Source organism: Eretmochelys imbricata, chromosome 13 (genome assembly GCF_965152235.1).
Source record: "Eretmochelys imbricata isolate rEreImb1 chromosome 13, rEreImb1.hap1, whole genome shotgun sequence".
NCBI lineage: Eukaryota > Metazoa > Chordata > Testudines > Cheloniidae > Eretmochelys > Eretmochelys imbricata.
The window spans coordinates 6,237,202-6,262,823 of NC_135584.1; the positions used below are offsets into that span (position 1 = coordinate 6,237,202).

The window sequence follows — 25,622 nt, forward strand, 5'->3', positions numbered from 1 at the left end:
TACAGATGGAGGCCTTGCCCTGGAGAGCTCACAATGCAGGCTGAGATGAGAGCAGGAAACAACAGCAAAGCAGGGAACAGAAAAGCAGACACAATCAAATTGTGCAGTCCCTTGAGGGTTACATCGGAAGCCTGTGTGCATGTGTTTTGTTACTACATGAGATTATTGGGGCAGGGGGTTAAGCACCCGACCCTCCTAGACTTTCAGTGGGAGTGGGGAGCCTCTGCCCTTGGTGGCTTTGAAAATCCACCCCATAGCTGAGAAACTGCCTTCAAAAAGGAGGCTTGGAGAAGGGATTAGAAGAAGGAACCTGAGCAGGAGTATTCTGGGTTCTAAACGCAAGTGGTTGTGTGGCATGGGGATGTGCCTCTGAGAGAAATGGGGAGCAGCTAGCAGCTTGGCCTGGGAGAATTCCCCCTGCCAACTCTCTGAAACAGAACTGCAGCTCTTCCTTTTTGTTTGGTGTCTTCTGCCCCTCCAGGCCTGTAGGATCTCTCTCTAAGTAGCCACAGCTACAGTGCTCATTGTTCTTGTAGGTGTTCTTTGTAGAGCGCTCACATGGTGCTTTCCAAGAGGAAAGCTGTACCGAAGGAGAACAACGATTGCAGGGCAACACAGTGCAGAAATGGAGTGACAAGTGGTCTTTATAACTAGACTTCATCTTCATCATAGAACAGGGTGGGCTGAAAGGGGCTTTCTGAAGGAGAAGTGTGAGGGAGCCTTGCCCATGCTAACATTGCTCCAGGCATGATGAAGGGCATGGAGCATGGCACAAAGGCAAGAGAGAGCAAGAGAGACACAGGGGCTCTCTCAATGAGAGGGTGTTTAGTGGAGACAGAGGGCAGAGATCCATAGATTCCAAGGCCAGGTCAGTTATGATCCTCTAGTCTGACCTCCCATATAACAGACCACAGAACTGCCCCAAAATAATTCTGAGAGCAGATCTTTTAGAAAAAACATCCAATCTTCATTTAAAAATTGTCAGTGATGGAGAATCCACCATGACCCTTGGTAAATTGTTCCAATGGTTAATTACTCTCACAATTAAAATTAATACCTTATTTCCAGCTAGAATTTGTCTAGCTTCAACTTCTAGCCATTGGATCGTGTTATTCCTTTCTCTGCTAGGTTGAAGAGTAAATATTTGTTCTCCATATAGATTCATACAGACTGTATCAATGACAGTGGGGGGCTGAAGACGTGAATGTAGACCGGGTCAAAAATTGCCATCAAAACTGTTTTTTAAAAAAATGGCATTTTTGACCCAAATGAAAATTTTCATAAACATTTTCTATTTTGATTGCTATTTTCTAGTGTTTCAATGAAAAGCCAGAAAACAAACCCCGGAAAATTAGGGGAATTTTTTTTTCTTTTTCTGTGAAATTTTTTTTTCTGAGGAAATTTTCATTTTCCAGTTTCATTTTTAGTAAATTTCTGAGGGTTTTTAAAAAAGAACAGGAGGACCTGTGGCACCTCACAGACTAACAAATTATTTGAGCATAAGCTTTCGTGAGCTGCAGCTCACTTCACCGGATGCATTGAGTTGTAGCTCACGAAAGCTTATGCTCAGATAATTTGTTAGTCTCTAAGGTGCCACAAGTCCTCCTGTTCTTTTTGCGAATACAGACTAACACGGCTGCTACTCTGAAACCTGAGGGTTTTTATTTTCTGAAAATGGAACATTTTTACAGACAACCAGTTTTTAAATAAGAAAGCATTTTAGAGAAACTGGACATTTTTCACTTTTGGTCTCTGATATTTGATGACAACCTGATATTATATTTTTATGGGGAATTTCAAGAAAAATACTATTTTTTTTTTCAAAATGTCCCATGAAAAGTAATTCACTTTTTCCAGCCAGCTCTGTTCAAATGTGTAATATTGATTTGGAAGAGTAATAGTTCAGGAAAAGGGATCCTAGTCATACTGATGGGAGAAGAAAATTACATTGGCAGTTGCATTTTGGGTGGAGTGAAGAACAGGAGGGCAGGAAGGGTGAGTTTTCAGTAAAAGAGGTAGGAAATAACCAGGGTAACACCTAGTATTGTGGCAGCTGGCTGCTGAAGAAGGGACACGTTTCAGAAACATTGTATAGGAAAAACTGGGCAAGATGAGACCCTGGACATGGAAGGAGAAGGAGAAAGAGGGAGGGAGAAGTTGAAGATGAATGAGCAATCACTCACAGCCAGGAATCCAGCAGCAGTAGGTACCCACATGCCTGAGTTTCTGATGAAGTGAGCTGTAGCTCACGAAAGTTTATGCTCAAATAAATTTGTTAGTCCCTAAGGTGCCACAAGTCCTCCTTTTCTTTTTACAAGGCCAACTGTCAATGTTCTTCTAACTCCCTGAGAAATTTGAGTAGCCAGGATGCTTGTACTTGCTAAGATTTCTCCCCCCGTCCCCCCGCATCATAGATACTTTTTTGAAGGCCAAGCGATGAGAGTAAATCAAATCTCATGCTTCAGAGTGAAATGATCAGCTGCAGAGAGCAGGAAATATGTTTTTTCTCCCCACGTAGCGTTATACAATTTGCTAAGTGCTAATGTTTGGCCACTATTGAGTGGGGCAAGGTACCAGACTAATTTCGACCAGATCAGTGGTCTAATGAAGTATGGCACATCCCATGTTCTTATAATAGGATCTGCCCACGCAAAGAACAGGCATGTTCAGAGTAGATACATTCCGTTTTTGAAATTAATGAGTCCTAAAGATTAAATACATCCTTGTTATTCAATACATTCTAGTAAATCAACAAAGACATTACGGTTTGGCTGCTTGTATATCACTTGTGCCACCCAGCTCACAGCTCAAGTCTGAGATTATTAAAATCTAGGGGGAAAATGCTGTTTCAATTACCTTTGGCAAGGCTCCTAACCCCAAATAGCTTCAGTGTCAGTCCAGCTGGCCGTACATGTGGGAGGCCCAGATGATCTGCATGATGGTCTAAATTCTTTTCAAACAAATAAAGATATTAATAACATCAGTCTCAGTCTCACATCCTTGGATTAGACTAGAATCAGGCCGTAGGTGGGATCTTTACCATTTTTCAATTGAAATTCATTTAAAACCATTATTTTAAAGGTGCATAGTTTGTCCCAGGTATGCTGAGTTTCTTGTACATGTTCCAGCAGAAAACTTTGTCTTTCAAATACATACCGGAGCTTATGGAAATTTTGTTATGGCCCAATGAGGCAGAAAGGAATTGGCAGTGAGATTAAACAAGGTCACTTCAAGGTGCAGAAATATTTGTAAAATATACTCCCTCCCCCACATCATATAAAAACAGGGCGGGAGAGAAGGGGAATAAACCCTTCACTTATAGGAAATGATGAGGTGTGATTGATCTCTGCAAGACGGAAATCCATTTTTAATCAAAATTATTTATAGGGTTAACCCAAAGGCTGTACTTGCTAGCTTGCTCCATAGCTAAGCAGCGTGGACTGTGACATGTTAGAGATGGATGGAGTATTTCTACAGTAGTTTGAATCAGCTTCAAACTCCTGTCGCCAAGGAGACTATCACTTATGGACAAGATTTTCAGAAGTGACTTGTGAATTTAGATGCCTCGAGTTCTCAGTGTCCAACTCCTGCCTCTCACCAATGTAGTCTCGTTGCTTCCTTGTACCTCCTCTCTGTCTTCATCTGTGGTCTCTTGTCTCATACTTAGATTGTAAGCTCCTTGGGGCAGGGACCATCTTTTCGTTCCGCTCTTATATAGCAGCTAGCACAATGGGGACTTGGTCAATGATTTGGGCTCACCCGCACTGCAGTAATACAAATAAATACATAATAAATATTCTTATTAATAATACCACCACCAACTTAAACAGCATGATTTTCTGATAGTGGTAAGTACCCAACTTCTAAAAATCTGGCCTCTTTTAAAAATCTTGGCCTACACCTCTAGTGTCCCATTTTTCCCTCACATGGGAATTTGAAGAGACCTGTAGTATTTGGTATCTGCTGGTTGAAACTGTAAACCTATTGAAATCAATGACTTCCCTGTTTACTTGTGTGTATGAACCTTGCACACCCAGACGCAACAAGAATTTCAATTTAAAGCCACATGTGAAAGGAAATTGCAGTGAAACCTGCACAGATCTCTTCAGATTCAAAAGACTCATGTGATACAAGGAAGTCTGGTCTCCTGGTTAATGCACAGAACTGGGACTCAGGAGACCTGAGATCAGTGCCTGCCTCTACCACAAACTTCTACGTGACCCTGGACAAATCACTGACATTTCTTTGTGCCTCCACTCCCCATCTATGAAATGGAGATAATATTTCCTTGTCTCACAAATGTGTTGTGGAGATAAATTCAATTATGTTTCTCAGCTGCTCAGATAATATGGGAATGGGGCCCAGATAGGTATCTCGGTGATAGAAAGAAAATAAACTTTTACCTAGGTATGGGATTAAGATCTACCCACCCTTTCCCGTAGACACTAGAGGAAAGCATGATGCGATTTCCAGGTAAAATAAAGGAGTTTTGAATTTCTCCAAAGGGATAAATGACTGTGTCTGATTGTCTGGAGGAATTTACAAGGAAACAGTGGAGTGCTCAGAATCAGGTGTCAATATTATAGACACTTGTTGACTTTCTCTTATGTGGGCAACTTAGTCCAGAAGGAGATGTTGGGGAATTACAGCTGCTTCATAGACTAATGACTGCATTTCCATTAAGGAGGGCACCGGCTGGCTAAGGGCGCATGTCACAGAGTTTTCTTGGCTTTATCAAGGCCTGATCCTGTGGGGGTGTGGTCATTCATTTCTGTGGCTGCCAATGGGTAAGACTGGTGCTTAGTGCTCCAAAGCACTGGACATTCAGGAAGTATCATGCGTAGCAAGCCAGAATCTTTGGCCAGGTTCTTTGAGTATTAACCTGATCCTGGAGAAGTAATAATAAGTAATGTACAATGCAGTGTTGGAACATTCCATTCTGTAATTTTCTCTCACTTCTTTCTTTGCATATATTATTGCCAGAGGAGGCCCATGGAATTAGCCCCCGTCTGAAGAAACACATAGTGTTCGGATGCCCCAGTGTGATGGGTGAAGTATAAAAGAGAAGAGAAGAGAAGTTTGGCACTGCACATTGATTTTACTCATGCTTTTAGAGTAGATTTAATGTCTTGGGTTGCTTTAAACCTACCTGTTGTCAGTCACATAATCCAATGCTATAAAAGACCTAGGTATTATTTTTGTTATGTATTTCATTAAAAAGCACCTGAGATGCTTTGGGGGAAAGGAAACTATATTATAGATATATATATAAAAACGATGGATTTATGATTAGAACAGACTTTGATTAACTTTACAGCGTGGAAGTAATTACCTACACTTGCAAGTACAATCCATTTCCTATCCTTGTGGAAGTAATCATAACATCATAGCAGGGGCAAGCTTTAAAGTGAAACAGAAAGGACGCAGTTCTGCATTCTGGTGTACACCACTGAAATCATTAGAAGTCGTGAGTTGGTTTAGGGCAAGATTGCAACTCCTTTACTCACAGCAGATAATCCATTACTCCATAAGTAGCACCATTGACTTCAGCAGGACAGTTTGCAGCATAAAGTTGTATTCAAGTGAGCCCCTTACACACAGTCTTGATTAGGATGTTGTCTGGGATAGGGACTGTCTTTTTTAACTGAATGTTTGTGCAGCATCTAGCACAATGGGTCTCTTGCTGAACAATGATAATACAAATATGCAAGGAATAAAAGTCCAGGCCAAAAATGTCCACAGTCACTTTACTTTCCCTATTGCTTTCAAAATAAATAGAGTGTAAAGAACTTCTGATGAAAATTTAATTTTAATGGGATAATGAATAATAATTAACTGGAGATCTGGGGCCTGCTCCATTCAGATCTGTATTGGGGTTCAGGCACCATAAAGACTGCAGTTGAACCAAATTCCCTTCCAGTCTGGAGCCCTGGCCTTTGAGACTCACCCCCCATTCTAAAAGTCTTCCTTTCCTGCAGCCTGTTTGCTGAAGTACACGGATTCTCTCCTCCCCCTTCTTTAGACAGGAGGTGGGCAGGTCCAAGTGGATTAAATATGCAAACATACTGTACTATCTCCCTCTGTTCTGCCAAGGGCTTTCACTGGCTTGCATGGACCATCAGCAGCGACCAATCTGAGCAAAGAAAAAACAAAGGGGGGGAAACTGCAGGAGCTCTGCTATGAAAATCGGGCAGCAAACAAACGAAGCAAGCAAACCAACCCCTGTCCTCCAGAGAAAGGGAGGAGGAGAAAACCAAAGGCGGCTGTCTCGTTAAAAATAGAGCTCGCAGCAGCACCTGTGAACCCCTTCAAGTATCTGCGCGGATTTGCGTCCTAGGAAAGAGACAGACTCACAAAAGAAAGTGCTGGAAATTGCTGTGAGCAAAAGGAGGCAAATAAACCGACCACCCCCTCCAAGAAAGTGGTGTGTGTGTGGGGGGGAGGAAGGAGTCTGTGGGAATGACGCTGGAAGATCCAGAGACTCAGAGAAGAAAAGTTGATGCCAAGGGAGACTTTGCAGTCTAGAAACTGAGCTCCGCTCCGCGATGGGCTTCCTAGTTTCTAAAGAAAACCTTCTCCTCTTCCTTTGGGCGAACGTCTTCCCTGGTAAGTTTCAGAGCAGGTTTCCCTGCGACCTTGGTCAATTTCCTCACCCCGGCCAGCATCCTCAGCTCTGGCTGGAGATTGTCCTATTGCAAGCAAGGAATACACCCCCCCCCCCCAAAAAAAAAAAGAACCACCTGCTCCTTTCCATTAGATCCCTCGAGGACCCACCCCCGGCCCTCACACACACACACACACACACTTGCATGATCCTGTCTTGCTTTGTGTTGATTTTCTGCTTCTTGGGTGGGAAAGGGTTAACCCCCACTAGGGATTTAAACGCCCGAGTCCTGCTCTCCCCGCCCCCCCGCTTCTCCCCAGATCCTCCCGCTGCGTCCCGCGCCTTTGTGCGCATTCAGCAGGGAGCAGAGACGTTTCCTGGCAGCTGCCCCCCGCGATGCTGGGCTTTAATTTTTAATAACCAACAGCGACTCCCGAGTGAACGGGGAACTACTCTCTGCAGCCTCCAGCCTTTCCCGTCATGCGTGAGGGGGACTGTGCTCTTGAGCTAATTCCCCGCCCCAGACCCTGTTCGCCTTTTGTCTCTGCACAGCTGTTGTAGCCAAGAGTGACCCCGGAGTTACTGGACCAGGAAATTCTTGCTTTGCTCAGGGGGTTGACATTTGGTCTGATGGTGGTCATTTTTGATGTTTAATCTCCATAATCACAGACTCTCTCTCTCTTTCACACACACACACCCCATCTGATGTCCTGGTCCTATTTCCCCCCTGAAAACCTCTTCTTGCCCTGTCCAGAGCAAGTGGCCCTTTCACTCCATGGTTCAAAGCCTGAAGCTTGCTAATATTCTCCCAGCTGTTCAAGCACGGGGCTGCTTGGCATCCTCAAAGAGGCAGAAACAATTTAACAGGAGGACAGGCCAGGCAGTCCATTTCAAATGCTTTTTAACAATCTCCACCTCCCACAAGACAGTTCCTAGATGCTGTTCCATGCTACATTATGAACTAACCATGCCATTGTATATGCTGAAAGGTGGTGTCCTGTCACTGGTATGTCATTGCCATGTCATGCCCACCTATATTCCTTTCCTCCTCTACCTGTCTGCATTTTTAATGTGTCCATCACCATGGTATCTAGGTGCTGTACATATATAAGTAAGACTTGCATCATAGTCTGTCTGCCAAAGGACAGAAGGGCTAGGGCCTATTCAAGGAGAGAAGAAGATGAAGCACTTCCCCCCCCCCCTCCTCCCCAGATATCTCTGCTCTGGTCTTCCTAACTTACAGACATTTCACACTTTCATGTCTCACACTTTCCCTGCAGTGTGCAGCCATGTGGAAACCCGAGCCCATGCAGAGGAGAGACTCCTGAAGAAACTCTTCTCGGGCTATAACAAGTGGTCCCGACCTGTAGCCAACATTTCGGACGTGGTCCTCGTCCATTTCGGATTGTCCATCGCGCAACTCATTGACGTAGTAAGTGAAACTATAAGCAGTGGAGATTTTAGGGGTCATGGGGGAGGAGTGATTCCAGATACAAGCCAGCCTGTGCAGTTTTTGCTGACTTATTTCATGATCAGAATATGAATATCTTACTGACGCTGAAGAACAGTTATCCATACGAACTGTTCTGTTAAAAGTAATGGGAGAACTCATGCGAATAACTGCTCATCAAGGTGTGCAGTCTGGTGGTCTTGTATTGTTTATTTATGAATTATAGTAAAAAATGGGATGCCGTTTCTGAAACCAAAGGAAAGCCCAGGGTATAAAATCCAAAGATATATCTATTAAGCTCAAGGGGAGTTTTGAGGGAATGAATTTTGGCTGAGTAACAGACAAGTAATGTGTTTAGAATTTGATCTATAATTAGTATTCATAATACATAATCCTCACAAATAATAGTTTACACCTCTATTATTTATCTTATCCAAGGATCCCAAAGTTCTTTCTTCACATGGAAAGTCCTTTGGCTGCTTTGAGGCATAGTGGCTGAGACAAAATGTTCCTGCATGTTTTCTCAAAGGGAATCTACATGTATACAACATATAGATGACATACAAAATGGATTGATTTTTATTATGAGTCAGGCGTATGCATTGGCATGCTATTTAAAGGACATGATTTTATGGCACTTGGAGCTCAATTTTCAAAGAAGAAAACAGGTGCATGGTTGCACACCCACACAAATCAGCATTTTACTGTTCTAGCATGAGTGTATGCACAAGTACCAATTTGCACATGGAACTCAGATACTAATTTTGCATGCCAGCGTGTGTGTCTGTGCCCATGCATACCTGTTTTGAACACTGAATTTTTGGAAGCTGTGTGAATTATTTCTTAAATAGAAACCTATATGTACACTATGTTCTTATGTATGTGACAGAGAGAGAAGAAAGATAATACAGGATGGTATAGTACACAAGAATGATTGGCATGAGTTAGTGCTTATACGCAAACAGTAAAGCTATAAATGAACTTTACAGGTCATTTCAGATGAGTGCTTATTAACCCTTTATAGCATACCACACCATCATGTACTCTCTATATGTCACCTATGTAACAGAATCACTATTTTTGAAATGGATTAGAGAGAAAGAAATATTAGTGCCAACTTTCATATTCCTCCTTCCGAGAAGCTAGGCTACAACTATATGACTCAGATAAATATTCCAGCTATTATAATTTACAGACCTCTTAAAAGACCTGTAATAATTTTTCCACCCATAATGTTACCATGATCCCTATGGTTCTTCCACTCAGAGAGTGCTGAGTTCTGTTGGGAAGAATAGACAGTCCCTTTTCCAGTGGTAGGAAGGTCCAATTTCCAGCCTTCATAAGTCATGAGATCTCAGGCCTTAAACTTGTCCCTGGTTGAATATTGTCCATATTGGGCCTCATGCCATTGTAATTTTGAGGGGTAAATTCTACTTTTGGGTAGAAATTAGAAAATGGCTCTGTGGTGGGAGGTTTAAAAGAAGGGTGTTTTTTTGAAGCTGCATTCATGTTTGGGATGTTAGAGGTAGTCACAGGTAGACTAGATTGGTGGTCAGAGTACAGGAGAGAGGACTGTAGATTAGTGATAGATGCACATGGTTCCGCAATTTATCACATTTATAACCACATTATATGCAGCATAAAGATATATGTGCAGTATACAATTTAATATAGGTAGTTGAGAAATGAATGGCATATGTGCATGAGGGGTTGTGTATCTTTTTAAAAATAAGCCTTTGCTCAAACAACTTCAAAAAACAGAGTTGATTATTTTATTATTATCATTGTGATAGCAGCTAGGAGCCCTAGTCATGGACCGGGACCCCATTGTGCAAGGCGCTGTACACACACAGAACAAAAAGGCTGAGGAGCCCAAATCTGTCATTGATGATATTTAGGTTGTATGCATTTCATCTGAATAATTGATAAGATTAAAGATGGTACATCAACGATTGTGGTGGCATAAGAGATACTTTCTATTATGCAACTGCCCAGTCATGGATGGTGAGATCAATACTTGTTCTTTGAAGTGCTTTTCTTGTCTTACCTAGGAAGAATAAACTCTGTAAAAGTCATAATCCGGTGTTTAAAACTGCAGTCAATAGGCAGGGCTGTAAAGCAGCTGAGGTTTAGTTTATTATTCCCCATCTCCTTCAGTAAGGTTCTCTCTGTTCCTGTATAACCCTTTCCCTGATACGATTCCTGTATCATGTTCCCAGTCCAGCTGAGTGTCTGTTTAACGATCCCCCTTCTTACCACTGCAGCATTTCTTAAGAAAACTTAGCATGATTGTCAGACATGGTGTTAAAAGCGCAGCCTTCCCTTTTCAATAGAGTTTGCGTCTCCTCTGGACACGTGTCAGTGGCAGAAAGTCAAAAAAAGCAAAAACAGGATCAATATTCAAATTCTGACTCGGACCGAAAAAAGCCAGAAAACTCAATATCAAATCCACTGTCCTGCTGTGTCCTTACTTCACCCTGTTATGCTGACCTCAGTTTGGTGCTGGACTAACTGGCTATGAGACTAAGGCATGGGTTCAAGAACAGACTAGATAGACCCCGTTTACCTCCTATGCCCCTCTCCGCTGGGTAGCATGGAGTGCAGTGTATTCACCTTGGGAAAAGAGACCATGCAGTTAAATTCCATCCAGGGCTACCACAATCCTTCTGTTCCTCTGTTAATAGCAAGCTCAGAAAAACACTGCCATCTGAGCTCTTTTGAAGCCAGGCCAATAAGAAGACGGAACAAACATCATTAGTTTTGCTGCAGCACCTTAAACTGGGAGAACTGAACCGAGTCCAAAGCACTTTTCTTTGGTTATTTACACAGAAGCTGTAATTAGCATGCAAGCAAACTAGTAAACATTAAACAGTTCAATTAAATTGTATTAGTAATAGCTGAGCAATTTGTCTGCCACGCATTGGATTTCATTTATTTGTACATATTTATATTTTGTAGCTTAACACTCCATTCATGTTTAGCACAGGAAAGAGCCTATTACCCCAAAACACACAAAGAGCTGTGTAGATGATCGGAGCTATCATCAGATTGTGTGTTTGCAGAGTGGCTCGCATATTTTTGGTCACTAAAGCAAATTTGTAGTGTTTTAAGTTAACATATTTTGTAGAAATGTAAATACTACAGATGCCCAAGTTTTCAGAACTGCACAGACAAAATGCACATGAACGCTGCTTGACTGCACACTAAGACCTGGTAACTGTGCAGACAAAGGACTCACTGCACATGCAGCTGGCCACGTACACAAGCTTACTGCATTTGTGTGTGCAACCGTGGTAAATGCACACAGAAATGATCAAATATACATCTAACCAGCTATGTGCTTATGTGTTTACTGCAACCGAGTATCTGTCATGTTTATACAAGGAAATATTTCCCAAAGTGCCTAAGGTGGTGATTCTCAAAGGCACAAATGACAGTTAAGCGCCTAACTCCCCTTGACATTTCTGAGGCACTTTTGAAAATCTCAACCCCGGTGATTTAGGAGTGTAAGTTCCTTTCGGTGGGACTTACGCTCTTAAATAGAGCTGGGTGAATAGTTGGTTTTTCAGTTCACCGGCAGTTCTGAAAAATTAAAATAATAATTTCAGGTCAAACCAAAAAGGAAATGTTTATACACTTTTGGCAAATTGAAAAGTTGAAAAAAAATTGTTTTGGGTCAAATGAAATGTTTCATTGTGGCTTAGAGCATTTTAAAACATTTATCTTTTAAAAAAAAAAAAAAAACTAAAGAAAATATCTAAATGAAAATCCATTTTGAATTGAAAAATCAAACCATTTCATTAAAAAATGTCAAAATGAAATGCAGATATTTTCAGAATTTGGGGTTTGTTTTTTTGGAATGAACAATTCAGCGAAATGGACATGAATTTGTGAAACATTTTGGAATCACGGAATCTACTTTTTCTGCCAAAAAAATGTTTTGGTTGAAAAGTTTTGGCCAGCTCTGCTCCTGAATCCCTCAGGCACTTTTGAAATTTTTACCTATAGTCCCTATTATACTGGAATCTAAGCAATGACCAACCTGATACTTACATGCCCAAAGTAGATGCACAAAATGCATGGGTTTTTCTGAGAATTTGAGCCTTAATTCACTCTAGGTATAAAGAAATGCAAGACAGATTTTTTTTTAAAAAAAGAATGAAACCGTGTTGCACTCAGAAACAGGTCTTGGAGGAGTGAATTACTCAAGAGACTGGAGGATATAAAGCCTTTAATTTCTTCTTGACCAGTTCAAATCCAGCCCAAGTTGGTAACAATCAAAAGTTGTTACCTCCTGATGGCTTTTCAGTGACCTATGTGAAAGGTCCCCATGGACAGATGTCCAATTTGCAAATGCTATTCTCACTGGTGGCACCAGTTGGCACCTTTATTGGCAGTTCCATAAGAAAAGCTAAGAGACTGAGCCATCATCTCTTTAGACGGTCCCTGCAGGTTAGATCGGGCAGGACACTGAGGGGAAGATTTCACTGTCATTGTCTCTCTTGTGGATATAAAGAGGGTTTCAGTCTCCAACAGTCTGCCAGTTTAGCTGGCACTTTTTATCAGTGCTAAATTCATTTTTTATAAATGAGAGAGAGAAAAGCAGGGGTTAGGAAAATAAGAATTGTTTTCTAAAGAACACTTTAAATTAAATGGCAATGCTTGTGTGAGCAATCATTGCAGCTGAGAGATATCCCCTAACTCAGGGAAAGCATATAGTTTAGAAGTAAACAAATAGCTAGTAGAAAAGCTTTAGACTCTACACTTTCAGGGCAAAGTGTCAAGATATGAATACAGGTAAACCAACCCACCAGTTCTCACTACAAGTCTATCTGAAAGCTACCAATTTGCAATAGGAATTTCCTTATATTCTGTGATGTGTGAAAACCAGTGTGCTCTGGAGGAATGAGGCAAGGGCTAAGGGCCAGGGGGGCCTTGGTTTTAACCTTAACCACCTGAGCTTCCTTCCTAGCACAGTACTATAGTGTGTTCTCTGTAGAACACACTTTGGAGAGAAGAGATGCATGTTAGAGCTAAAGGCAGAGAGCCATCGATAATGGCCTTAAACTCAAGAAGGGTAAGTGCAGATCAGGCATAAAGCATCACTTCCAAGCAGTCAGAACAATTCAGGAAAGGAAGTACTGGGGAACTGTCTGTGGACATGTTCGAAGGTAAATCGTGCAGGGGCCATATCCAGATACCCCCACCCAGCCCACGTCTGTAGCCAGACTGGTATTCTGCCCTGCCAAGGGAGAAGTTGCAAGGGGTATGTGGTTAGTTCTCAATAGGACAGCTTCCCTGGAAATCCCTGTGAAGCTGTGTTCAGCGGGCAACTGGGGGAGAAGTGATGGACTAATGTAACAATCCTACCCCCATTTGTGGTGGGGGTGTGGATTAGAGCTGTGGATTCTTCTCCTCCTCCTACCCCCACCCATGGTACTGTGCTGAACTCATCTTGGCTGGGCCTTATAATATCCTTCAAAACAAAAAAGTCTTCTTAGTACACACATTTCTCAGAAAATCTGTCAAACAAATCCAAGTTGATCATCTGCTGAGACTGCCTAGTCTTAGCCTCTGGTGTTTGGTGGTATCAGACAGGTGCGTTCTGTCCCATGCTAAACTCCAGGAACATCAGCTTTTTTAGCTGAAAAAATATATTTATTGCTGAGATTATTTCTGATTACAAAAATGGACTACACTAAACATGCCTCTGCTTTCTGAGCTTGTGGCTTTTCCTTTTCAGGATGAGAAGAATCAAATGATGACCACGAACATGTGGGTGAAGCAGGTGGGTGAGCCCAAAAGGTGTTTTCTTGTATTGGTTTTCCGTGTATATTTCAATTCTAACTCCTCCCAGTCCCTGGTAATGGATGTGTTTTTCCCAGGAGTGGTATGACTACAAGTTACGCTGGGATCCTCTGGAATATGAGAACGTTACATCCATCCGCATCCCTTCAGAACTCATCTGGAGGCCGGATATTGTTCTCTACAACAAGTGAGTCTGAGCTCCATCGCTGGAAGGCGACTATTCCTTTAAAAAGCTGCTCCGCTGTCTACATTGGGGAGATTATCGTAATTTTCTCTCCCTATTCTATTTGATACTATTCTAGAATATCGAGCTTCTTATGCCACCATCATTGCTGTAGGATCTGAGCACCTTCAAGTCATACGCTAAGCAACATGACTAACATCTGTCACATTTGGTTTGTTCTCCCTCTCTTCTTGCTCTTCCTCTCCCTAGTGGAAGAACTGTGCATGCAGTGGAATGTTTTGTTTGGGAAGGGTTTTGTTTTTGTTTTAAAGGCACCATCCCTATGGTGACAAAGCTATTGGAACCTTCCAGCTCTATTGAGTCCCATTCTAATAACCATCCACCAAAGCTCTCTTTGCTCCACCACCATCAGTTCTAAGAACGAATGTCTGAAGAGGGTGTTAAAATGGGGATAAACTGGGAGAAAGTCATGAGTACCCTCTGTCCAATATAGGCTGAAAAAGGACCCTAACGTTGTCTGGTTCTAAGTGCTAATGGGTTATGGTCTCGGTTTCACTTGAGAACCTTTCCTACCTGGGCAACAGTGTAATATCCACTACCTTATACCTGAGCGGTTCTCTGTAGAAAGTGATAGGAGGAAGGGAGGAGTGTTTCTGCAAAATTGTTTGCAAACTTACCTGCAGCTTCTTGGGCTGGATACTGTTTAGGGATCATTATGCAGGTTCTGGGATTGGTCCAAGGAACCTCTAGTGTTGTTTGTAAATAAACTGTTGTAGCTGGATCTGCGTGTGTGAGATCTGGGTGTCATATGGACACATATGGCAGGAGAAGGTGGTTGCTTTCTTTACTTGATACCTTTGGACAGTAATGGCCAAATTTGGTTCTCAGTGAGCCCTATGCAAGCTCAGTGTCAGGCTTTGCAGAGCCAGAATCCAAAGGAGGAGTAGCAAGGGCATTTTAGTTGAGAGATGAGATATCAGCACCGTTCAAAAGTATGTTACCTGGGTGATGGAAATAACAGAATTTGACTTTCACACATTCCCGATTGCAAGGGAATGTTGGTCAAATCTACCAAAGTAATTTACAAATATTTTTGTGAATAAAAACATTGAGTTTGTTTGGCCGTGAACTGTGCGATCCTGTTATGCATTGTTGGTGCCGATTCAGATTGCTGCCTAGTACTGATGACAATCCTCATGATTCCTAAAAGCATCACAAGTTTTAACATGAATTATTATTTCTCCAAAAAATTCCCACAGGAAAGTGTGTCATGCATGGTTGGATATTCACTATTAAATCATTCTCTTCTTCTAAAAGTTTCCGTTGCCCAATGAGGGATTAGAAACAATGCCATGTGACTGGGGGCAGGGAGGGAACAAACAAACAGCAGGGATATAAATAGCCAATGGACTACATCCTCAAATGAACCATAATTGACCTGTAGCATATCTGGGGCAGGAGGGAGCCATGGTAAAAGTAACTCTTAGCAGCTTTTTCACTCCCCCTATTCCGTAGCTGACCAGAAACAGCCCTTGGCATAACTTTATACCCTACTGTAAATTATACCAGCTGGAGCACCTGGCCCTACCTTCTCACATCCTTGGCATGCCCCCTATATATTTGAGGCAGGGACACATCGGGGTGGAATGAGGCAGAGTGACCTATGCAGTGCTCTGTCCAGTTCTTTGCCGGTGGAACAGTCCCTATGAGATAATAGCATTGATTGGATACACAGATTAGGCATGTAATCGCACATCTAACTTCTTAGACAACCTGTACACGTTAGTGCTAATGAAAGCGCAGAAGAAGCAGCTGTGTTACAAGCTGCAAAAAAAAAAAAAAGCTTTATCTGAAGCACAGAATCTTCTATTCTTCCCAAGCTGGTTTAAACAGGACTGCTTCTCCCTGAGTTCTTCCCTTTTTGTCTTGGCTGCTTTCGTTGTAACGAAGCCACTTGTCATTGGCTGAGGTCTTAAAGGCTTAGCAAGGGCTCTGAGCGGCTTCACTTATTGTACTTCAATATCCAGGCTCTGGTTGTTGGTGCGCACACTGCCGTGCTTGGCAACCCTGGCAGAATGTGTGCTAAGTGCCCCTGGAACAGCAAACAGAAATGGCTTTTTTAAACAGGTAACACTTTGTGACTGAGTTTTGACAATGGAACGGTCTTTATTTTTAATTAACAGTTGCATGGTTCCAATTCAGTACGTCTCTAAGAAATGATTGAGGTAAATATATATCTAGAGGGTTTGCAGCTTTAGAGACTATTGAAACGATCTTTTCCATTCTCCAGGAGCCTGATCCTGACCAGTGCTGAGCTTGCAGCTCTGGCTGAAATCATCAGGGGTGGTGTGTGCTCAGCACCTCTGAAGATAAGCCCTCTGTAATTATTAATTCATGGGCACTCAGACCTTCTTATCCTAAAAGCAGGCACAAGCTGAACACTAATATATGATCAGTGGCTTAGACTGCAGCCCAGGAAATGTGCGCATAATTTTCTGCAACCTTAACATGCACGTGGGAGTCCCTGTTTCTGCACCAACCAGACACAGAAAAATACAATAGCCACGTTCAAATCTTTTTCAGGTAGCCCCTGAAAAAGCAGCAAACCCAGCTACCAATGAATGGGATTAGAGCCTGAAAATGTTAGCAATGGAATAAGAAATAATGATCCTGCTTCTCCTTTATGCTAAAGACCAATTTATGATTAATAAGAATTAATCATTGGAATTGCAGTCACACCAGTCATGGCATTGTGTTAGGCACTGTACAGACACAGAGCAAATAGACAGACTCTGCCCCAAAGAGTTCACAATCGACATGTAAGGCAAGAGACTACAGAAGGATACAACAAACTAACAGGAGGGATACAAAAAGATGCAACTGTGTTGTAATGGCAGTGATCACTGCACACCAGCTGCCTGACCATGCCGGGTTTTTTAAGGCACCTTGGCTGAGAAGTTTTAAGAAGGGATTTGCAGGACCGTGAGCTTGCCTGGAGGATGATTATAGGGATCTCCTCCCATGCGTTATATCTTTCTGGCAGTATAAAGGGACCTTAAAGTAGGTGCAAATACTTTATGGTTACTATAAGGCCCATTTATACTGCCAGGGGGGTTTAGTGGAACTTTTTGCGGAAAAGGCCCAATGGTCTTATTTCAGTGTTTAACCATTTCAATGTGACTCATTTTGGAAGGCCCCACTGTGCTTACAAAAAGAGTTCTGATATTCTTCTTTTGGATGAGATGCTTGGGGGGAAAAGCTTCTGTCTATGAGTCTACACAGAAGTCTTCCTGGTTTTTAACCTCTGGGAATAGATAGAAATGATGCAATTGCAATTAATTTGAGATTTGAATCTTCAAGGAAATCATACCCCATGTTATCAGTGATTCTCTTATCTGAGCTCATTATCTCTAAAGCTTCCATTTATGCACTCTAGGACCCCAAATTAAGTCAGTAAATTTGGCCAGTTTGGCCTATAGAGTTGTCAACATTCATAAGGAATCTAAAACCAAACTAATATCCTAGGGGGAAATTAATATGCTGTTGGATTTTGCAAGCTTGATAAAATAAGCTCTAACACTGTAAATTGTCTCTATTGGACATGACAAAGCATATGTAAAACAGAGGAATATGATTTCATAGTGAAAAGACAAAACCTCATTTCCTTTATTTTCTTTCCAAAGAAGGCTAGATGTTCCATAATTGAAGTTTTAATGGTTGTCAAGGTAGCTTCCCCAAGGCTCCATAAAGATGAGCAAATCATTTGTAGTGAATAAATTTGACATGTTTATTGTCCATGAACATTTTGCAATTTCCCTGAATTTATTTGCTATTCAAATTATTTCTCAAACAGTTTCAGAGAATAATTCATGGGTTCTGATTTTCTACTGCTTTGCCACCATGTGTAGCTATTTGACCTGTGTGTAAGGCATGCAACATGCTATCATCTGTGACTGTGAGTGGAGAATTCTGAACACTAGCCTTACATAGATTTGTCAGATCAATGGAGGACTGTGCCCTTGGATCAGCAGATTGAGCAGTTCATTGAGAATATTTGAAATTCAAGCTTTTTGCGATGGTTTTAATTGGACACGTGATAGCATTTCTGTTCTTTAATTGGATGAGTATAACACTTGGAAAGGAAGTTTCTGGCATGAATATTTGCATTTAGGAGTTCAAAATTCACTCTCTGAATACTAATATTCACCTAAAGTTAGTTATTTCTATAAAAATTCCTATCAGTTAAAAGCACTTGGTAAAATAGTTGGAGAAAATGAACACAAAGGAAATGATCACATGTGAAAGAGTTCAAATATTTATTAAAATGAATATTAGCAGGAAATGTTTTGAAGAATTCACCCAGTTGTAATATAGACACAAAGGACTTCTGTACATAGTTATAAGATGATCTGGTAGATGGCTTAATAGAAATCAAGAGAAAGTTGATAGTTTCTTTTGAAAACTTTTTTATTGATGAGGCTCATGCTATAAGACTGAGATCCTGACTCACCTGAAGGGCATTTGGAACAGAAATTATTTTCCCTAAAATTATTGGAAACACTCTTGACTACTGGAGCAATAAGGTATTTTTTCCCATATCATTGGCAGTTGAATATCTCCGAATGATATAGACTATGTTTACCAGTCTGTTAAAGAAGGGGGTAGAAGATGCAACCAGTTCATTATTTATTGGTCCTCAAATTGCTGAAATTGAGATAACATGTAGAATAAAGAATAAAAAAAGACAAAATCTTCACACAAATTAGACATGCAAATACATACATATATATGTATCATCAGTGATTTATATAATGGCATAGAGAATACACTTATAAAGTTTGTGGGTGATACCAAGCTGGGAGGGGTTGCAAATGCTTTGGAAGATAGGATTAAAATTCAAAATGATCTAGACAAACTCGAGAAATGGTCTGTAGTAAATAGGATGAAATGCAATAAGGACAAATGCAAGTACTCCACTTAGGAAGGAACAATCAGTGGCATACATACAAAATGGGAAATGACTGCCTCGGAAGGAGTACGGCGGAAAGGGATCTGGGGGTCAGACTGGATCACAAGCTGAATATGAATCAACAATTTAACACTGTTGCAGAAAAAGCGAACATCATTCTGGGATGTATTAACAGAAGTGTTGTAAGCAAGACACAAGAAGTAATTCTTCTGCTCTGCATGCTGATTAGGCTTCAACTGGAGTATTGTGTCCAGTTCTGTGTGCGACATTTCAGGAAAGATGTGGACAAATTGGAGGAAGTCCAGAAAAGAGCAACAAAAATGATTAAAAGTCTAGAAAACATGACCTATGAGGGAAGATTGAAAATTTTGGGTTTGTTTAGTCTGGAAAAGAGAAGACTGAGAGGGGACATGATAACAGTTTTCAAGTACATAAAAGGTTGTTACAAGGAGGAGGGAGAAAAATTGTTCTCCTTAACCTCTGAGGATAGGGCAAGAAGCAATGGGCTTAAATTGCAACAAGGGCAGTTGGACATTAGGAAAAGCTTCCTAACTGTCTAGGTGGTTAAGCACTGGAATAAATTGCTTAAGGAAGTTGTGGAATCTCCCTCACTGGAAATTTTTAAGAGCAGGTTTGACAAACATTTCTCAGGGATGGTCTAGAGAATACTTAGTCCTGCCATGAGTGCAGGGGACTGGACTAGATGACCTCTCGAGGTCCCTTCCAGTCCTACGATTCTGTGATTCTATGTATAATAAATTATAATTTATTATACATTTAGCTGAATGGTTTTTTACCTGTACTGCTATACAATGTACAGCTATCACTGCCACTTGGTTGGACTTCCTTGTTTTGAGGGGTGTGTGTGTGTGTGTGTGTGTGTGTAAAATAACTCTTCCAAATAGAAGAGATCTGGTCATTTGTCAGGTGTTTACAGAGGACAATTGCTGTAACAAGCCACAATTCTCTTCTGCCAATATTGATATAGTTTTTGATAGAAGAAATAAGACTTCGGGGACTTATTACTGACAGATATTTAGGCCTTTCTGGCCTGAACAAGTAAGAGATCTTGACTTCATTGTTTGTCTTGAAAATGCTCTTGTTTTGATACTAACTTGTATTTCTGAATGATTTTCACCTTTCCGGCTATAAAACTGTATTGCAGCTTAATTGTCTTCATTGAACGAGACGATAATATGGTTCTAATCTGAGAAATGACTATATAAAAATGGCACCTTCTTACTGAACACATTGTCCCCAATTATGTAGTCAGAGTCAGACCTGCTAACTTGACCGACTGAGTCTAATTTAAAATCCACTGAAGCCAATGCAATAGCTTCAGACCCCAATTAGCCTCACACAGCGAAGACAGCTCTAGGGAAAAGGGGCTGGATTCAGTTCCAGTTAGCGACTCCTCAGCCGAATTGTTAACTAAATTCCAACTGCAGGAACTCACTCCACTCTTCCTTGCACACATGAAATCCCACTGAGAGCAGAATTAGGCCTTGCACCCTTTGGTTCCTGGTGATAATGAGTGAGCCAGAGCAGACCCTGCCCGACTTTTGGATTCAAGGCTGAGTTTGCAAGGTAGGCAGTTTAAAAAGATCCTTCTTTCTCCTTGTCGAAGAAAACAGAAACAGTGTAGAAATCATTGAGAGACGATATCTATAGAACCAAACAGTGCTACTGTTACAGAGACAAGGTGGGGGACTATCGAACTTCCACAGAGCTCTTCTTCAAGATCAGAAGAAGAGCCCTGTCCAGGCTCAAAAGCTTGTCTCTCTCGTCAACAGAAATTGGTCCAATAAAAGATATCTCGCCCACCTTGTTTCTCTAATATCCTGGGACCAACATGGCGGCCACAACATTACAAACTACTTCTCGAGTCACTTCTCAAGATGGAATCGAACTCTAGTAACAAAAAGGTCTGAAAATAATTAGTCTATAATATGTAGACTGGTAAACTGCCACTAAGAGTTGGTGTCTGAATGAAACTCCATGGCTTTACGTAACTCCTAGGAGGGAAATGTAGATGAGCAAATATTATTCTCAGATGTATGTTTAATAAAGACTATGGGCTGGAACTTCAGCTGGGGAAAATCACCATTGTTCCATTTCTCCTGGCAAAGTATCTGGCCAATTTTTTCTGTTCAGTTGTCTCCCCTCTGCATTCACCAGCATAATGCTCAGCCCAATATCCAGTGAGAGAGTTTGGTGCTTTTACTCTGTTATGAAGAAATTAAGGCAGGGATCGGGGAACAGAGAGATAAAGCAATGTCCTCTTGTCTCTTCCCCTCTCTGTCTTTTCTCCCCAGCTTCTGGCTTGTAAATTCATATAAACCTAGCAATGGGTGAATCCCAGAAGATTTGGAGGCTTGGGTCAGTTAGGAGAAGCATGTGTCTTGGGACCTGCTATATCTTCTTTGGTAGCCATAAGATGTCCAGAGGAGCCAAGCTGCTCTCTCCTTCCCTTTGCCAGCAGCAAGGACTCCAGAGGAGCATGTCTCCTCCATCACAGGCATATCTGTGGGCTGTGAAGCTCCTCCCACTCAGAGGCAAGAGAGGTAGGCTGGGGAACCTCCTGGTAGAGGCAGCAGTCTTGGCGTTAGGGCTCTAGCCACCACCTCTGCTCCATCGCCACTGTCTCTTAAATGCAGCGCTGCTCTTGGGCTTCCTTTGAACTGTGCCCCAGTGTGCAATCAGCAGAGATATTCAGGCCTCCCTCCTCCTGGAAGGAGATATGCCTCCCTCCTTCCCCTGGAACCCTTAATCTTTGTTAGGGTGAAAGGATTTGCGTGCTCTTCTCTCCAACATTTTCAGGGTCTAAATTTCCACCCAACCCTCCCTAAAATGCAGTGAGGTGTGTTTGTGCAATGAAGAATGTTACAACTGTGAGCTGCCCAAGGCTTTGGATCCTAATGGAGCATAAGGTTTGCCTTTCCAGGGCAGGCCATCTAGCCTGGTAACCTGGCTCTGGTATTAACGAATACCTGATATTGCAATAGTGCACCTAGCCAATTGAATGATGCTGTACATGGGAGGGGACCATTATCATCATAATCACTCTCCTGTGACATGAGTCCAATTATAAACATGCTGTTCCATTAATGAATGACTTACTCATGCCTCAAAGATCTCATTAAATGCTGAATGAGATTCCAGTTTCTTATCAAACTTTAAAGGACAACAACAACAGTAGTGTGTATGGAAGTGTCACACACAGTGAATGTTTCATTGCTCAGCCTGGTTTTACAGGAAGGTAAAATCAGGCAGAAAGATTTGTTCTAGCCAGGAAACTGGAAAGAAAATGCCCAGGCAAAGAGCGGTGTTCATGTCATTGAATATCAGCATTGCATTTTTCAATCAGAGGAGACTAAAATGCAGTAGTGGCTTTGCCTGATTTCATTAATTTTTTTGGGAGCTATTGAAGATAGACTGGCATGGAAAAAACAAACCCTGAAAATTTTCAAACAACACTCCCAAAAACTTAGTTTTTGGCCAAATACTGAACATTTTGGGGCTTTGGCCCAAAAATTCAGTGGTCGGATATTTATATTTTCAATGGCTGTCAAGAGATTAAAAAAATTAATTGTGTGATTAATTACACTATTAAACAATAATAGACTACCATTTATTTAAATATTTTTGGGTGTTTTCTACATTTTCAGATATATTGATTTCAATTACAACACAGAATACAAAGGGTACAGTCCCCACTTTATTTTTGATTACAAATATTTGCACAGTAAAAAAACAAAAGAAATAGTATTTTTCAATCCACTTAATACAAGTACTGTAGTGCAATCTCTTTATCGTGGAAGTTGAACTTACCAATGTAGAATTATGTACAAAAAAACTGCATTCAAAAATAAAAATGTAAAATTTTAGAGCCTGCAAGTCCACTCAGTCCTGCTTCTTTTTCAGCCAATTGCTCAGACAAACAAGTTTGTTTACATCTACAGGAAATAATGCTGCCCGCTTCTTGTTTACAATGTCACCTGAAAGTGAGAATAGGTGTTCTCATGGCACTGTTGTAGCCGTTGTCCCAAGATATTTACCTGCCAGATGTGCTAAAGATTGATATGTCCCTTCATGCTTCAACCACCATTCCTGGGGACATGCGTCCATGCTGATGATAGTTTCTGCTCGATAACAATCCAAAGCAGTGTGGGCCGACGCATGTTCATTTTCATTTTCTGAGTCAGCTGCCACCAGCAGAAGGTTGATTTCTTTTTTGGTGGTTCGGATTCTGTAGTTTCTGCATCGGAATGTTGCTCTTTTCAGACTTCTGAAAGCATGCTCCACACCTCGTCCCTCCCAGATTTTGGAAGGCATTTCTGATTCTTAAACCTTGGGTTGAGTGCTGTAGCTATCTTTAGAAATCTCACATTGCTACCTTCATTGCCTTTTGTCAAATCTGCAGTGAAAGTGTTCTTAAAATGAACAACATGTGCTGGGTCAGCGTCCGAGACTGCTATAACATGAAATATATGGCAGAAAGTGGGTAAAACAGAGCAGGAGACATACAATTCTCCCGCAAGGAGTTCAGTCACAAATTTAATTAATGAGCATTGTCAGCATGGAAGCATGTCCTCTGGAATGGTGGCTGAAGCATGAAGTGGCATACGAATGTTTAGCATATCTGGCACGTAAATACCTTGCAATGCCGGCTACAAAAGTGCCATGCAAATGCCTGTTCTCACTTCCTGGTGACAATGTAAATAAGAAGCGGGCAGCATTATGTCCCATAAATGTAAACAAACATGTTTGTCTTAGCGATTGTCTGAACAAGAAGTAGGACTGAGTAGACTTGTAGACTCTGAAGTTTTACATTGTTTTGTTTTTGAGTGCAGTTATATAACAAAAAAATCTACATTTGTAAGTTTCACTTTCACAACAAAGAGATTGCATTACAGTACTTGTAGGAGGTGAATTTTGTTTATCATTTTTACAGTGCAAATACTTGTAATAAAAATATACAGTTTTATTTCAATTACAACTCAGGACAGAATATATATGAAAATATAGAAAAACATCCAAAATATTTAATACATTTGAAGTGTATTCTATTGTTTAGCAGTGCGGTTAAAACTATGATTAATCAGAAAGGAATGTGCTAATTAATAACACCAATTACCATAGCAGGCACTTAATGCCATGCATTACTCTGACATCCAAAAGCTCTTCTTACTTATTCTATTTGACTCTGTGTGTATGTGTGTGTGTGGACTGCTTGGGATTACTTTTAGCAGCATTCAATGAAATGTGCAGGGCCAAATTGGCAAAATCACTCTCTAAAATTGACCTTGTTATGTTGCAGGTGTCCTTATTTACAGGCTCAAAAACCCTGTATATGTTTGAACAAATAATGGCTTCTAAGGGGGCCAGAATTTCACAGAGGAAAAACATGTACAGATTTGTGCAACTAACTTGTATGTACAGTTACAATGAGTGTGCATGCTAAGAGGGTGATTGTGCACTCAAATCCCAGAATTATGATTGCACTTGAAAATTGCAATTATTTACCTACACTTTAAAGAAATATTTCCCTCAGTTCCTCAGTGTGTGTGTGTGTGTGTGTAACAGAGGGATGCTGAGGCAATATTATATATAACTAACATTCCCCTTCTTTTTGCACCTCAGCTTAACTCTGGTTCAGCACAGTCCAGAGTTCTGTCTTTTCAGAAAGCATGACACAGTTAAATCTCAGGTCTCTTTTATTTGTACCCTGATACGTAGGTATTAATAGATCCCGCCCAACTTCAAAGCGAGTACTCCACACTTTCTTAGGCCTGGTCTACAGAGTGAGGTCAACGCGAGGCAGCTTACATCGCACTATCTCTGTAAACAGCTACACTAAAATGTCACTCCCGCCGATGTAACTTGCTCGCTACGCCAACTTAATAAATCCACCTCCGCGAGAGGCATAGTGCTTAGGTCAATGCAGTGTCAGTATGGAAATGGTGTTGCTTACTTCAACAGTTGCTGACTTTCAGAAGCCATCCCACACTGACAGTTCAATCAGTGCAAGCGCTCCTGGTGAGGACACACGCCACCGACAGAAGGAGTGTAGTGCAGACACGCAGAAGTGATTTAATTACTGCGCTGGTTGTACGCCAACATAACTTAGGTCGACATAATTTTGTAGTGTAGACAAACCCTTAGTAAAACAAATGTTTAATGCACACAGAAAACATTGTAAATAGTATTTTGAATAACTTTTAAACAAGACTGGCCAATTTTTTTTAATGCCCCCTAAAAATAGCAGGTGGAAATTCAGAAGCTCAAGTGTTTGAATATGTGATCTTGCTATTAGATAGTAGTAAAAAAAGAAAAAAAAAAAAGTCAGCAGTGAAACCAATGAGGGAAACAGTGACACTCTGACAGAGATCAGGCTTGGGCATTGGTATATCTTCTTGTGGCTGGATACCAAGGAAGAAACTTCATATGATGCAAACCAGTAGCAAGCAACAGAGCTAATAAAACAAACAAATAAAAAACCAAGAGGAGAAATCTTCTGCTAAAAACTTGAAATACATTAAACCTGGTATAGAGAGAAACCGTTTTTTCTCCAGCCAACGTGTCCCCAGCTGGAGCTGATCCAGGA

At 41.2% G+C, this 25,622-nt stretch overlaps 1 protein-coding gene across 1 annotated transcript in view; it reads left to right on the forward strand.

The window, feature by feature from the left end:
- The first annotated feature begins 6,545 nt into the window (after positions 1–6,545).
- The window catches only part of CHRNA4 (cholinergic receptor nicotinic alpha 4 subunit), a 31,371-nt gene continuing 12,294 nt past the window's right edge, over positions 6,546–25,622 (forward strand). The window contains exons 1-4 of the mRNA XM_077831907.1: positions 6,546–6,606; positions 7,885–8,036; positions 13,798–13,842; positions 13,940–14,049. Coding sequence (XP_077688033.1) covers positions 6,546–6,606; positions 7,885–8,036; positions 13,798–13,842; positions 13,940–14,049 — 368 coding nt within the window. The remainder of the gene's footprint in view (positions 6,607–7,884; positions 8,037–13,797; positions 13,843–13,939; positions 14,050–25,622) is intronic.